Here is a 15,481-nt window from a genome sequence, read left to right as displayed (position 1 = left end):
TTACTGGTAGTTTGACATATTAGCATTTTAAATGACAAGAAGAGTGAGTAGCTATGTTATTGTGTACAGTGAAGCAAAGCAAGTAACCGTCATCATACACATTAATTTATGCTTAAATGTTGGAAAAATATGTAAATCAGAGACTGTTTCCTATTTTCCAACCATTACAAAAGGCAAACGTTTTATTTTCTTCTGGGATCAGCACAAGTAGAATAGGATTTAAACTGTTTTTATTATTATTATTGTTTTTTTTTATTTGTGTATGAGAGATTATTAGTGTCTCCTTATTCTTGCATTTTCGTCTAATTTCTTGTGTAATAAATGTTTTTACGTTCAAAGAGAAATCAACTGTGTCGTGTCCGTCCTTGGTCACAAGATGGCGACGGTGATCGTGGATGAGGAGCAAAGGCGGAAGAGGCGCATTTGAACCACTGATCTGAATATATGACTGAAAGACTTTTGAAGCCGTGAGGCCGCCATATTGCTCCTCCCAAAAAACGTTTCTCGGCATACAATCCTATACATTTACGACATCGAAATTGGAGAACAGTTGAGACAGTACTTGGTAGAAACAGCATGATTTATGATGTTTTAAATTTGTTTAACATAAACAAGAGGACTTAAGACATTTTACAACTTGCCTTAAATAAATGTATAAATTATATGCTTAATGATGTTTACAGGAGCAAACGTGTGTGTGTGTGTGTGTGTGTATATATGTATATATATATATATATATATATCTATATATATATATATATATATTAGGGGTGTTTTAAAAAAAAATGGTTTTGACAATATCGCAATATTACTGTGCGCAATTCTCGTATTGATTCAATACGCGGCCAAATCGATTTTTAAACATCAATTTTTTAATGGAAATATTCAACAAAACATCTTACTTGAGGTTAGCTTTCAAACCAAGAGTGCCATCAAGAGGAGCAAAAAAATATCACAGGTGCTTCATAAAGCTTACTTTGTCTGTCTGTCTGTCTGGTTAGCTGAATAGCTAGCTAGCTGGCCCATTTAAACCAAGAGTGCCATCTAGAGGAGTCAAACAATATCACAAGTGTTTTATGAAGCTTCATTTGTCTGTCACTAGTGATTAAAAAATAAAATAAAAATTGCAATAATCGACTTATAGATTCGTATCATGATTAATCAGTATCTAATTGAATCGTGACCTATGTATCGTGATGCGGTTCGAATAGCCAGGTGCGAGGTAATTCACACCCCTAATATATATATATATATATATATATATATATATATATATATATATATATAATACAAAAGAATTATAACTGCAATTCAACAAAATAATGATACCTCTGCCAAATCTAATATTGGGGTCTAAGGAACTGAGCGATCAAAGAAAAAGGGTGGTTTCAAAGCAGCACATACCGTCTACGTATTTTTAAAAAAATAGTTTTGATTCGAACCCGCATAGCGTCACTTATGACACTTTGAATATCTCGCTCTCGCTTTTCCAACGTAACACATCTCGTTGTCTGTGTTCCTTTTTTTTTGTCCTCTGGAAGTGACGTCATCACCGGAAACCTATTTAAGTCGGGACAAATGTGCCAATCATTCTTTATCACCTCAGACAGCATCCCGTCATCCTCGTCCACCTGCTGCTCCGCACGCATTTCCACAAGCGCGTCCAACACGTTGACAAGGTGAATGTTCATTGTTCACTATTCAATAGCTTTTGAAAACTCACTGCTTTTGCTCACTTTTAATGTCACGTAGCACTTTTGAAGTGCTTACCTCTAGTGATGGCAAAACGAGTCTATCTGAAGCTCTGATTTTTTTTTAACTACTGTCATAAAATGGTGACCTCTAGTGGCAGTAGGGATAATTGTACATTTGGGTTTATCATCCAAAAGAAAAGTGACACTGTTTCTCAATATGCATTCTTGACCGTACTTGCGTCCTTGTGATGTCTTGAAACGTCGTGTGTGTGCGCGCAGAAATTGCACACATGAAGCAACAATTAACTCATCTACGAAATAACTTCACTACAATCCATATATTGAGTTCGAAGCGTACTTCGGAGCTTCAGTGTTAAAGGTAGAATCACTACTTTCCTCTTGCTAACATGCTAGCTGGTTAAAGTGTTTGCACCAGCGTTGGCACAAGGCTTTACGAGGTTAAAGTGCACCAAATGCATCAACGTAGTTGTTAAAAGTATTTAATAATGCGATAACCATCACATTATTTTTTTCTCTAACCTTTTACAGTATCTCGACGAAAGCAAGCGCCGTTTTCCTGAAGGCAAGTAGACCAACCTTAGGCATATTCACAATTACACGGAATGAATAAAGCATATTGATATTTATGTGTGTTAATTGTCAACAGGTGGCAATCTTCAAATTGAGCCCAAAATGGCTGACTTCCTGTACGTTTTAATGTGGATTCACAAGTAAATGCTCTCATTTTTGTCTCGCATCTTCAACAACGGTCGGATTGATTGCGAATGGCAAAATTTGTGTCTTTTTATATCAAATATATCCATTATTGAACGGGGGGGGGGGGGTGGATAATAGCCTGTTTTTTCGTCTTCTGTCTACAGGCTCCAAAATGGCTGACTTGAGGCATTGCTTCATGAGACTTTTAAGTTAAAGTACCGCCATTGTCACACCCACCCAAGTGGGGCGAAATTCTTTCTCCGCATTTGACCCGCATTTAATTTCAGCATGTGATATAATCATGGTTCAGGTGAGAACAGATGCACTCGTATCATAATTTTAATCTGTGCTGCTGCAGTATAACATGCTGAACCTCTTGTATCACCCCAGGAAGGAGCGCAAGAAGGCCTGATGGGACTTTCCAGTTGGGGCCATTTCTTTGTCTGCAGTCACAACAGGGCTTTATCTATGGAACAAGACTGTGGTATTTAAAAAAAAATATATATATATATATTTTTTGAAGTTTCATAGAGAAACCCTGCGGTCAGGCAGGATTGGGGAATCCACATCCAGAAAGTAAAATTACAGCCACAAATTGGCTTTAGCCACAGGTGCTTCTACGCAACTGGCAGGTTAACGAGCTCATAGAAGCACCTGTGGCTAAAATGATTTGTTACCTGTATTCCCCAATCCTGGTCCTGGTATGAGATGTTTTGGTTCTCAAACACACCTGATTGATGCAAGCTCAGCGAAGCCTGATAACAATCCTGATCCTTAGAATCAGGTGTGTTGGACGGAAACATCACAAACCAACGACCAGGACTGGGGAAGCCACTCTACCTTCTCGCTCATTTACTTGGCATGTTTTTCCTGCTGTTGTCCACCAGGTGGTGCTGAAGAGCCAGATTCACGCACCATGGCTCGACTTGTCAAATAGCGCTTCTTTAAAGTTTGGCTGTGATTGACAGCAACTCACGAACAAGCAGTTTAAGGAGGCGTGTACGAGGAAGTGACGTACGTATTGACTCGTAATGAAGACAAACAACCAAATTATGTTTAACTTTAAAGTGGCACCAAACGCACGTTTTTGGACAGCAGTTTAGCAACAACAAAAATCTGATTAAGTGTTATGCTTTAAAGAGCACTCACCTGCTTTTTCTTTGACTCTGCATGCAGCGCAGCTTCCAGCAAAAGTGCCGTCCGTCTGGATTTTCCGGAACAAGGACCTTCCCACTTATGCTGGACAAAGTGACAAATTCTAAATCAACTTGAAGCTGGTGCGCCAAAGCTGCCCGCATTTTCAAGCTTAAGACGTGCAAATAAACATGTGAAATGGCATCTTGACTGGTTCTTTGTTTGGAAGTTTCTGCAACATGCTTGACCTGCTGCTTCAACACAAGACTAATCATTTAAAAAAAAAGTAAACTAAAAATAGTCAGTGTCCACCTGCTTGTTCCTTGTCTTGCAGATGGAAGCTGCTGGAATGCTCTAAGATGAAAGAAGACAGTCTGCCCCAGGATGAGCTCTCGGCTGGTGAGAGAAGGCACATTTTCATTTCAGCTAGCGTGTTTCAATTGTCAAGTTTAATGATGACGACTCGTGTCCAGTGTGGAGGACGATGGTACCTGCTCACAGCCCAAGTCAAACTACAAACGCAAGCCAGCAACACTTTTGGTTTTCTAGTTGCTTCCACATTTACAAGGTTCAGACTTTGTGGCAGCCTGAGAAGTGGGAGAGGGCGATACTTGATCAGCGGCGTGAACAGTGACTGTTTGTAGAAAACAACTTCTTGGTAAGTTTCATGCCAAAAACATCTTTCTGCAAAAGTTGACGTAACATTTTTGACTTTTTTTTTTTTCTTAGGTTCACGCAGTCCTTCCTGGCCGACCACTTGACCACACAGGGACTGTCATCCAACTTGTAACACTTGTTTGCTTTGTGATTTAATGTTTACTCTGCAAAAGAAATAAAGCTCTATTGCAAAGAACACTTCAACTCTCAAATTGTCCTTCTCAAACACATACAAAAAACAAACACTTAAATGTATATATTAAAAAAAAGCATAAGAATGAAAACTTTTTTAAAAATTTAGTAAAAAAAAAAAAGCATAAGAATGAAAACTTTTTAAAAAATTTAGTTTTTTTTATACATTTTTTTTCTAAATTTCTCCCTGCCCCGCAAAAAGACCCCCTAACCCACCCTAATTTTTATTTTTTTTTAAAAATAAAATTAAATTAAAAGGTGTGATGAGGATGGAATAATGATTCGCTGTGGGCACTGGTAGTGGGTGGAGCAATGAGGATAGAAAGCTGTGATTGGTCGGTATGTGGACATAGCTATGCAAATGAGAAGCACCGTGATTGGCTGAGCCAAAAGTGGGCGTGGCTATGCAAATTTGGGGCAATGCGATTGGTCATATAGCGTGAGAGTGGGCGTGGTTATGCAAATGAGTGTGATCTGATTGGTTATGCAAATTAGACTGCATTGTGATTGGTGGAGTCCGAATTGGGCGGAGTTTGGGGCGGTCAGAGCAGTATTTTTTTTTTTTGTCAAGGCACATTTGAGTTTTGAGGTGAGAGTTGCTCATCAGTCACTACAATGGACACGTCTGTCACTGTTCCCTTCGAGCGCACATCAGCCGAAGCTACATGAATTTGACAACTGGTGTAGTTTGGGGTCATGTGGAGACCAACAGGTGTAGTAACATGACACTCGTGTCCACAGTAGTGACTACTGTGCAACTTACACCTCAAGCCTTAAAAATAGTTTGCTTGCAATGAGTTGAGGGCACATTGACTCATAAAACACAAAGACTCCCATTCAAGTTCAACAATTTATTGTACAGAAAAGCTGACATGACAAATTGAAAGCATTTTTAGCAAACATTGACGACAGGTCAATACATGAAAACAGCTGAACTCATTCACTGCCATTGACACGTATATACGTCAAAAATTAATTTTAACTATTTTTTATTAGTTAAAACATTTTTTCCCACTTTTGTTAACATGAGTATGAAAACCTAGAATTTTCTTTATTGTATATTTAGAACAGATATAAAATCGTGAGTTAACTAGTGAAGTCATGCGATTAATTACAATGACAAATTTTAATCGTCTGACGCCCGCCCCTAATTTTTAATAATCTTTTCTTTTTTAAATCTTTTTTTTTAAATAGAAGAAAAGCTGATTAAAATTTGGTGCGTAAGGTGATTAAACTTTTTAATTGTAATTAATTGCAGGAATTTGCTAGTTAACTCTTGAGTAAAAAAAAGGTTAATTGAGAAGTCTACTGAAGATGACGTCGCAAACCAAAAATGGCAAAGCACAAGTCCAAGTTTCTCACATGCCAAAATGACAGGTTACAAATATGTGAGACGATGAACTATATATTTTATATAATATATTATTATATAATACTTATTGTTCCCACTGGCAGAAATGGTCTTCTAACGATAAAAAACTAACAAAACAAAAACAAAACTTTTTTTCCCCACATGCCTCTGGCAGTTAAAAAAAATAAAATACAAAGACATTATCCATCTGCCTATTGCCAGGTTACATCTCCAGCCAAAATTCCATAAACAGTAATCTCACACGATGAAAAAAAAAATGCTGGTAACTTTCTTTTAATGAGTACAATAATAATAATAATAATAATTAACCAATGAAAATCAGACATTGCTTTTAATTTTTTTTCTTCAATTACCTAGCTAAATAGAAGATCAATGCTTTGCCCATGTTCTGATATGCTGCAAACTTCTAAGTCAAACCCGAAGCATGCAGTCAATAACCAAAGTTAAAGTGATGTACTGGAGAAAATATGCCAGAACATGTTGCACAACTGACCGCTTACAAATTCTGTGATGCTAATTGACACATCTTGGTTGAACATGTCCCTATGGTCAAATTATCTTTTCTAGGGGCACCATCATTTTTTGGCCAGGCCTATTTCAAGCCTTTTTTTTTCTTTACCTGTTTTTTTAAATTATTTTTTTTTAATAAAGGTGCTGAAAAGCAATGTCTAATTTTCATTTGTTAATTTTCAGTTTTTATTTATGACTACTTTATTTTTTAATTATATTGTTTTCTTCGCCACGGTGTCGCCATCTCGTGGTCAGTATGAGAAATGCTCTCGGTGACAACTTCCGGCAGACTTTTCCTTCCTTACCCATTCCAGACAAAAAAAACAAAAAAACAAGCTAAAACAGAAATCCATTAACCAGTCGTTTTCCATGTACCTTGTAGAATATGTTGGTCAGGCGTTGTGCAAGCTGTAGCATGTGAAGCCATCACTCTTTCATTGTGGACATCAGCTTCTGTGTGGAGAAGAACACGCCAAACAGCATTCAAGTCAAGCGCTTTCCTTGATTGACCTTTGATTGACAGCTGAGTGCTACTTGTGGGCGTGCTAGCTGCCTAGCTACCCACCTTTGTTAACATATTAGCATGCGAGCTTCCAATGACCTCGCGAGTAACAATAAACAAACTAGACTGTTATAGAAATCCTAATAGGTCGTGTATGTACATACACATATAAACGGCAGTTGAAAAAATGTTTAAAAATACTGTACGCACTCGAACGTTACGACAGTGACTTTTAGTGCACTCGTCTCCACACAAAAGTACTAGGCAGTAAACTAGTTCTAAAGACATATCACAAGTTTCAAACAGTGAACGGAAGGCGTTTTTGATGAACCGGATGCATTTTTGCTGAACCGGATGCGTACGCGAGAACGTTTAATTCCAATTTAGGCAAAATTGCGTCCTTGACAGGTTGTTTTGACAACGCTAAATAAATGTAAATAAATAATTAAATGAACTTTTGACGCCGCGAGGCCGCCTGCAGCTAGACCCTCTTATGTTTATGGGATATGTAATTTTTACAAAGTAATCCGCAACACACATTAATGCCATTTATTTACATTTATTTAACATATATATATATATATATATATATATAGATATAGATATATATATAATATATACATTTGTAATTAGCTCGCTAAATTGACACGATTCAAACATTGAAGGGAAATTTATTATTATTATTTTTTCTCGAAGTTTCTGACAAGCATCAAGGCCGGCTTACCCATAATGCATTGCGCCGCTGCTTTCATTCTTCTTGGTGGTGTGGCGGTCCAAAATGTCGCTGCTGGAAGGTCCGTTAAACGTGCTCGGCCAGCGTACAAGTGGCGAGTCCGTTCGCACTCAAAATGGTGAGTCGTCGTGCTTAACTTCCCGACATATAAAAATATCTTATTTGTGTTCCTTGTACTCCGCAATGGCTGGCCTTTTGCTTCGTGTGTAGCACGTGCGGAGCTATATGCTAACGTTAGCACAAAAGTCGCTGTCATGCTCAGTTGTGTGCCTTACAAAGCCATAGCGGCACTCTAACTGCTCATATTCTTATCGATGCATTATAATTTATTGCAATCCCATGTAAGTACCTTCCACTCCAAACCATGAATGGATGGCTATGCTAATGGGAAAGAAGAACTTTGTCATGGTCTGAAGGTGTGGTTGCTTCAGTGTTTCCTCACTCAATAAAACGACAGAACAATATTAATAAAAAATAATTGTCCATGTTGCGCCTTCGTCAAGTGTGCTATCCTTTGGACTCCTTAGTTGGGGAAAAAAATACTTACGAAATACAAAGTGTAGCATTAGCATAGCATTTTGTCTGTCATTTCAGTCATGGCTGCGGCATCCATCGCTAACATTGTCAAGAGCTCCCTTGGACCAGTGGGCCTTGACAAGATGTTGGTGGATGACATTGGGGTAAGTTTGCTTGATCGCATTCTTACTTTTTTTTTTTTTTTTTTTGTTAAGTGTATGACATATTCAATCATTTTGTTCTAATGTATCTGTAGGACGTGACCATCACCAACGACGGAGCAACTATCTTGAAGCTCCTGGAAGTGGAGCACCCGGCCGCCAAGGTCCTGTGTGAACTGGCTGAACTGCAGGACAGGGAGGTCGGGGATGGGACCACGTCTGTGGTGAGTGGAAAATATCGTCGGTCCGAGTGGTGTCCTGTTCTAGAACCGCACGTCTGCTTACTGCAACAGGCGTGTGGCTATGCTAACAGGAGAGAGAAACTCCCATCTATGTCTGAAGAGGATATGCGGCCTCACTTCTGCTGCCTCTAATGAAAAGATGGAACAGTTGATTTTTGAAATGTTAAAAATAAAATATTAACCATGGCTTACTGCAAAAAAACGACTAAGTCAGTTCTGAAACGCTATGCTAGGTGATCCTCGCTGCAGAGTTGTTGAAGAGTGCCGATGAACTGGTCAAGCAGAAGATTCACCCCACGTCTGTCATCAGCGGATATAGTCTGGCTTGCAAGTGAGCTTTGTCCCCGAAAAAGGTTGGTCGTTTGTTGCCCACTCGATGGCATGACGGAATTTGACTTACTTCAGGGAGGCGGTGCGCTACATCAATGAGAATCTCACCATCGGAACCGACGACCTGGGCAGGGAGTGCCTGCTCAATGCCGCCAAGACATCCATGTCCTCCAAAATCATCGGATGGTATCCTTTCCGCTTAGAGACGTCCCCAAAGCAAATGTCAGTCTCTGCGCCGTTGCCGCCTTAACCGCGAGTCCGCAGTGACGCCGACTTCTTCGCCAACATGGTGGTGGACGCCACCCTGGCTGTGAAGTTCGTGGACGGCAAGGGGATGGCCAAATACCCCATCAACTCCGTCAACGTGCTGAAGGCGCACGGTCGCAGCCAGAAGGAGAGCTTCCTCGTCAACGGCTACGCGCTCAACTGCACCGTCGGCTCGCAAGGTGCGCCGCTCCACCAATGTCAAACGCCTTCCCATTTTGTTTGCTGCCGTGTCTTTTGCCATGACGTAGGCAGTGATACGCGTGGGATACAGCAACCTGGATTTGGGGAGAACATGGTCGAGGCGGATTGTAGCCTTTGACAACTCTCTCCTGACCAGACAAAAAAATACAAGATTTGCTTGTCCTGATTCTATAAAATGAAACTAAGTGTCTTGATGTCCGCAGGAATGACCAAGCGAATTGTCAACGCCAAGATTGCCTGTCTGGACTTCAGCCTGCAGAAGACCAAGATGAAAATGGGCGTTCAAGTTGTCATCAACGATCCGGAGAAGCTGGACCAAATCCGACAAAGGTTGATGTAGCATAAACGCATACACACCGAGTCTCAGATTAAAACCAAAATTGACCGAGACCCGTGTTGAAAAGAAAAAAAAATAGAACTAGAACAGTCTAAAATAGTTTTTGTCAGGCCTTTTTTCTAACATCTTCAGATGAAACAATCACACTTAGCAACCGAGACTAAACCACCAACACGAGCATGAAACTGTTGTCGCAGGGAGTCCGACATCACTAAGGAGAGGATCCAGAAGATTCTGGCGTCCGGAGCCAACGTGGTGCTGACCACCGGCGGCATCGACGACATGTGCCTCAAGTACTTCGTGGACGTGGGCGCCATGGCTGTGAGGAGAGTCCTCAAGAGGGACCTCAAACGCATCGCCAAGGCCACCGGTGGTAAGGCCACAAGCCCGCTTGGCTTTTATACATGTGCCCTTGAGTTTATTTAAAATATTGTTACTGTGTCCATTTTGTCAGCCACCATTTGCCCGTCTCTGACCAATTTGGAGGGCGAGGAGACATTCGAGGCCACCATGTTGGGTCAAGCCGAGGAGGTCGTGCAAGAACGCATCTGTGACGACGAGCTCATCCTTGTCAAGAAGTAAACAAAAGCCCAGAAGTCGTTTGTTCTGTATGATAGGGCCTGATTTTTGGCGTATCGAACGTTCTGCCTGTAATTCATATCTTTATTATTGCGGACAAAACAAATTCATGAATTCAGCATTCATGACTATTCGTCTCCCAACTCTTAGCACCAAAGCGCGCACGGCGGCCTCCATTATTCTACGCGGGGCCAACGATTTCATGTGCGACGAAATGGAGCGCTCCCTACACGACGCGCTCTGCGTGGTGAAGAGGGTGCTGGAGTCCAAATCGGTGGTCCCGGGGGGCGGCGCCGTAGAGGCGGCGCTGTCAATCTATCTGGAGAATTACGCTACCAGCATGGTAAGGAAATGTCCGCTTTTGTGCGGCCGCCATGTCGACGCAACTTATCAGTCAATGTGACCGTTTTTGCTTTTGTGACGTTTGCTCAGGGTTCCCGAGAGCAGTTGGCCATCGCCGAGTTTGCTCGCTCGCTGCTCGTCATCCCCAAGACGCTGGCTGTTAACGCGGCCCAGGACTCGACGGACCTGGTGGCCAAGCTGAGGGCTTTCCACAACGAGGCTCAGGTCAATCCCGAACGCAAGAATCTCAAGTGGTGAGTGCTATAAAAGGCTACTAGCTTAATGCTAACACAATGCAAACCACTATGGGCAATGTCACTTCTATATGGTTTTTAGCAACAAGATAATTGGATGGCAATGCAGCAACTAACCAGTGGGTGGCGGTGTTTGTTTGCATCAGGATCGGTCTGGACCTGGTGAACGGCAAGCCCCGGGACAACCGGCAGGCAGGCGTCTACGAGCCCACCATGGTGAAGACCAAGAGCCTGAAATTCGCCACGGAGGCGGCCATCACCATCCTGCGCATCGACGACCTCATCAAGCTCTTCCCCGAGCCCAAGGAGGGGGGCCAGTCGTACCAGGATGCCGTGCGCTCCGGCTCGCTGGAGGGTTAAGTTGAAGTTGTCGCTCCAAGTGTACGTAGGCTTCGCACTTTGCCTGTTTACTGAGTCCCCGCTCCTCACCCTCTTTGACTGTAAGTGATTTGCTCTTTTGTTTCGGACACTTAATAAAGTTCCAATGGATGTAAGATGACTGTTGATTCAAGTTCATCATTTGTGGTTGGTCTGTTATTTGCAGAAAAAAAGTTTTAGTTTTTTTAAAAAAATGGTCTCATGGCTCTGATTTATTGCTAAGTCCAACACATTTTTACAAGTGACTGTTCAAGGCAAGCATTCATGACGTTATGGCACATTAGGGTTTGTCTAGGGACAGAAAAAACATAACGCTTTTCAGAATGATTACAGTAATAGCTTTCATCTAGTATATTTCTTCATCTAGGGATGTTTATTTAGACTATGGCAGTTGTCTATTGGCAAGGAGGAAATATATAAAGGAAATATCTGACGTCCTACTGTACATTGAGGTCCAAATTTACCAGCATTAAGCAGATATTCCGCTGAGCAACATCATCAGAGCCTCTCCACACACATGGCGATGCCCATCCCACCTCCGATGCACAGGGACGCCACGCCCGTCTTCCCTCCTGTTCTCTGGAGCGCATGCAGCAGCGTCACCAGAACCCTGCAGCCTGACATCCCGATGGGATGACCCAATGAGATGGCGCCACCGTTTATGTTCACCTGGAGTGGAAAATGTGTTTCATGGTCACATTTAAGTTTTTTTTTTTTTGTAGGTTTTTAAAAAAAAAAAAAAAAAAATTTAATGGTACCTTTTCTTCTTTCAGTCCAAGTTCTTTAACAACGGCGATGGACTGTGCGGCGAAGGCCTCGTTGATCTCGAAGAGATCGACCTGGTCCAGTTGCCACCCTGCCTTCTCAACCTATAATAGAAAAACATTTAACACTAAGTCAGGGTTATGATAGTTTGGGATTTTTCCATAACTGTTTTTATTTGACTTTTGTTTTTAAATTCAGTTATTTATTTTTTTTATGTTTCATTTTAGTTGTGTTTTTAATGGTTTTTGTTTTTATTTTTATTCTATTTTAATAATAATAATAATGTAAATTGCAATGCCAAAATGTAATTATGCCCTGATTAATCAATTGTCAAAAATATTTACCTAAAAAACGTCAGCCAATTCCCCAAAATTATTTTCTGATTCAGCAGTCTAAAATTAACGACGGTTGTATTAGGGTCACGTTTAAATATATTTATTTTGGCGGGTGTGGGCAATATTTATAGAAAAATTTTGAATATATATATATATATATATATATATATATATAAAAATAATGTGAATTTTTTTTTTATACGTGGCCCAAACAATTTAAATATTTTGAAAAAAAGAGGCCACTGTTATACTTAGTTTTCTAAACATGTTAAAATATTTTAGTTTTTATTTCATTAACAAAAATTTGTTATTTTCATCAATTCTAAAAAAATATATTTTCATTAACTATAATAATCTTGCGATATGCTGGATCTACACTACAAGTGTCCAAATCTGCAGTGAAAATTACTATTCAAAATCCTCACCGCTTTCCTGATGGCAGGTATGGGCCCAGTGCCCATAACGGACGGGTCGAGCCCGGCTTGAGCCCACGACACGATCTTGGCCATGGCCTGTAGGCCCCGCCTGGAGGCTTCCGATTGGCTCATGAGCACGGCGGCGGCGGCGCCGTCGTTTATACCTACGGCGTGAAAAGGTTTGTAAACATCCCGTTCAAGTGTTCATTTGTGCAATGTGACGCTCACCTGAGGCGTTGCCGGCGGTGACGGTACCGCTTGCGTCTTTAACGAAGCACGGCCTGAGCTTGGACATGCTCTCGAGATGGCTTCCGTGACGAGGGAACTCGTCGGTCTTCACTTCCACCGCACCTGTAGAAGTGAGGGGGGAAAAACGCCAGGAACATTACAATGGCATCGACTTCGAGTTTCTCATATGATGTAATGTACATACAGTACATACATACTGTATGTACAGCAAGCTTATAATAGCTTTGGATTCTTCATTGTAGTTAGTTTTTATTTTGTTTTGACTTGTGTTATTTATAGTTTTTAACCAGGTTTCTTAGTTTTTATTTTTTCCAAAAATGTTTTTTTTTTTTTAATGAAGTATTTCTTGAAAAGGTAAACAACAATACTGTACCCAAATGAATGTTTGACCTTCTTCTATATGATGTTTGAATGTATTCATTTTTGTCTCATGGTGTAATGTGTAAATATGAAAAAAATCTAATAATATAATAATAAATCAGCAGATTTTTATTTTATTTTTTACTTTTTTGGGGTGTAAATCTATTTGTGTCTCATGTTGTAATGTGTGTAAAAACACCAACAACATTAAAATGAATGGGGAAAATATTGGCTAATTGTTTCTTATTTTAGATGAGCTAATATTAGCCGATTACTCAATCAAATAATCCATTGGCTACATGCCTTTCCTGGATGGAATCACAACTGGGACGATCTCCTGAAGGAAGTATCCCGCTTTCTGCGCCGCTTCCACCTTGTTCTGCGAACGGACGGCGAACACATCCTGCGCCTCACGACTGACGCCCCACTGTTTGGCCACATTCTCCGCTGAGGGAGAAAACACACACATAGATTGTAGGGGAGGAGGGGTAGGGTTGTTGTTGTTTTTTTTTTTTTAACACCACCAGACCTGTGATGCCCATATGGTAGCCGTGAAAGGCGTCGGTCAAACCATCAGCCACCATGGAGTCCTGCTGGGAGGCGTCGCCCATTTTTAACCCTGCCCGCATGTGTAGCGTGTGAGGAGCCTGAAAAGAGGAAAACAATTCACATCATGTCACACATTTCCTTCACATTTTGATGCGTTTAACATTGAGCACAGAGCAATTATTCTATGTTCATATTAAATGTGCGTAGTTTTTCATCAGCTCCTGTAATCCTCACCCTGCTCATACTCTCCATGCCTCCTGCCACCACCACGGTGGACTCCCCAGTTTGGATGGACTGAGCCCCCAGACACACGGCTTTCAGCCCAGAACCGCACACCATCTGGCAGCTCCACGCTGGGACCGAGTAGGGGACGCCTGCGGCGACACTGGCCTGACGCGCCGGGTTCTGCCCGTGTCCTACGAGACACAAGAACAAACAAAATATTAGCCGCTGCACGTTCACGTTGCCAGTTTTATTCATGGTGGTACCTGCCGTCAGGACGTGTCCCATGATGACCTCTGACACCTCTTCTGGCTTCACTGCAGCCCGCTTCAGGACATCCTTAATCACCACCGAACACAGATCATGCAAGGGCACCGTGGACAGAGAACCGTTCAAGGACCCTTCGTGGCGGAGGGGAAAATCCAATAATTCAACATATCTCACTGGAAATGTATTATTATATACGAGGACAGAGCAAATGCCTAGTAAATTTAAAAAATATATTGATTTTCAAGAATGAGATAACTTTATTCAAACAACAGTAACGTTATATTTGTTTGCATTATTTTTCATAAACTGTGACACATAAAACAAAAAAGACTGCGTATATTTCACATAATGTGATTAGTATAATATTAACAACAACAATAAATAATAATGATAGCTATGTTTTTTTGTTTCACAAAATTAAGTCGTTATCAACTAATCGGTAAAGTTTGACATGATAAACATCCTGGTCCAATGTGCTCCCCATGTTGCCAGTAACCAATCATATGAGTGTCATTCCGTGGCCCTATTACTAATCCACCAATCACAGCCTTCGACCCAGACCGGACACTCGGGTGCAGCCAATAGGAACACAGCGTGATCGAACGTCACGAAATTACATATTGATTGGACTTTCAATTCAGCTGGAAGATTGTTGTGTACTGTGATAATGATTATTGTTTGCTTCATGTTTGGCATATTTGCCTTTTGATTTCAATTCGTTAAATTAAAAAAAAATATTAATCTACACCACCGCCCCGCCAAAAAAAACAACGAAACAAAACAATTCCGCTCGATAAAAATACCGTATTTACAATAATTTGGCACAATTCTATACTTTTTGCACCATATTTTGCGCCAGCTTCCAGATGAATAATTCGAAAGGACAAGTCACGGTTGCTTAACTCAATCAGAAAAATGCTTCAAATGGAGGAAGTAAAACGCTTATAAATGAATGAGACTAGTGTGAAAAGTGTGTGTACTTTACCAATTGGTGTCCGCGCAGCAGAGACGATGACAACAGGATCTTTATTCATGTTGCGTTGGCTGTAGTCTACTGCTTCTTGCTATGACAGAACTGTACTGTCCTGTTGTGTGCAAACTGCGGCAGATCCTGTTTTGACATCGCCGGTGTTACTTGAGTGGAAAGGCACAGTGGCGCCACCTTGTGTAGTGGAGGCGGTAGAACTCTCGTTATAG

The 15,481-nt window shown here is 41.0% G+C and overlaps 2 protein-coding genes, 1 long non-coding RNA gene and 1 other non-coding gene across 5 annotated transcripts; 3 read left to right on the top strand and 1 right to left on the bottom strand.

The window, feature by feature from the left end:
• Positions 1-1,450: 1,450 nt before the first annotated feature.
• LOC144039522 (uncharacterized) lies at positions 1,451-4,398 on the top strand. Of its 2 annotated transcripts, XR_013289475.1 has the most exons (10): positions 1,451-1,679; positions 2,244-2,277; positions 2,362-2,425; positions 2,576-2,721; positions 2,802-2,895; positions 3,299-3,425; positions 3,588-3,688; positions 3,880-3,944; positions 4,019-4,203; positions 4,275-4,398. It is a non-coding gene; the product is annotated as an uncharacterized LOC144039522 (long non-coding RNA). The 2 variants fall into 2 exon arrangements; XR_013289474.1 differs by lacking the exons at positions 3,880-3,944; positions 4,019-4,203; positions 4,275-4,398 and having other exon boundaries at positions 1,500-1,679; positions 3,588-3,749.
• A 3,065-nt stretch (positions 4,399-7,463) lies between these two features.
• Positions 7,464-11,239, top strand: tcp1 (t-complex 1). The gene is made up of 12 exons (XM_077552957.1): positions 7,464-7,629; positions 8,106-8,191; positions 8,284-8,412; positions 8,664-8,761; positions 8,836-8,946; positions 9,025-9,206; positions 9,432-9,558; positions 9,763-9,938; positions 10,020-10,143; positions 10,295-10,487; positions 10,577-10,740; positions 10,887-11,239. Exons 1-12 carry the CDS (start codon positions 7,557-7,559, stop codon positions 11,098-11,100), a joined length of 1,677 nt encoding a protein of 558 aa, XP_077409083.1. The 5' UTR covers positions 7,464-7,556; the 3' UTR covers positions 11,101-11,239.
• LOC144039959 (small nucleolar RNA SNORA29) lies at positions 7,845-7,979 on the top strand. The gene has a single exon (XR_013289587.1). It is a non-coding gene; the product is annotated as a small nucleolar RNA SNORA29 (small nucleolar RNA).
• A 73-nt stretch (positions 11,240-11,312) lies between the features above and the next one.
• Positions 11,313-15,432, bottom strand: acat2 (acetyl-CoA acetyltransferase 2). The gene is made up of 9 exons (XM_077552958.1): positions 15,270-15,432; positions 14,281-14,415; positions 14,027-14,208; positions 13,773-13,890; positions 13,547-13,690; positions 12,863-12,985; positions 12,644-12,798; positions 11,877-11,987; positions 11,313-11,787 (listed from the first exon to the last, which is right to left on the bottom strand). Exons 1-9 carry the CDS (start codon positions 15,316-15,318, stop codon positions 11,617-11,619), a joined length of 1,188 nt encoding a protein of 395 aa, XP_077409084.1. The 5' UTR covers positions 15,319-15,432; the 3' UTR covers positions 11,313-11,616.
• Between the last annotated feature and the right edge of the window lie 49 nt (positions 15,433-15,481).

The sequence above is a fragment of the Vanacampus margaritifer genome, chromosome 19 (genome assembly GCF_051991255.1).
Source record: "Vanacampus margaritifer isolate UIUO_Vmar chromosome 19, RoL_Vmar_1.0, whole genome shotgun sequence".
NCBI classification, from domain to species: Eukaryota; Metazoa; Chordata; class Actinopteri; order Syngnathiformes; family Syngnathidae; genus Vanacampus; species Vanacampus margaritifer.
Note: the sequence above shows the minus strand (reverse complement) of the source record. Positions and strands in the feature narration are given on the sequence as shown.

Bases quoted from the DNA above. Each gene is read 5' to 3' on its own strand.
- tcp1 (XM_077552957.1), top strand. From the start codon at position 7,557: ATGTCGCTGCTGGAAGGTCCGTTAAACGTGCTCGGCCAGCGTACAAGT. The intron at 8,192-8,283 runs GTAAGTTTGCTT...ATGTATCTGTAG, and splicing joins TGTTGGTGGATGACATTGGG to GACGTGACCATCACCAACGA. The intron at 10,488-10,576 runs GTAAGGAAATGT...ACGTTTGCTCAG, and splicing joins AGAATTACGCTACCAGCATG to GGTTCCCGAGAGCAGTTGGC.
- acat2 (XM_077552958.1), bottom strand. From the start codon at position 15,318: ATGAATAAAGATCCTGTTGTCATCGTCTCTGCTGCGCGGACACCAATT. The intron at 14,416-15,269 runs GTAAAGTACACA...TCCGCCACGAAG, and splicing joins TGCTGCGCGGACACCAATTG to GGTCCTTGAACGGTTCTCTG. The intron at 13,691-13,772 runs GTCTGGTGGTGT...TTTCTCCCTCAG, and splicing joins CTACCATATGGGCATCACAG to CGGAGAATGTGGCCAAACAG.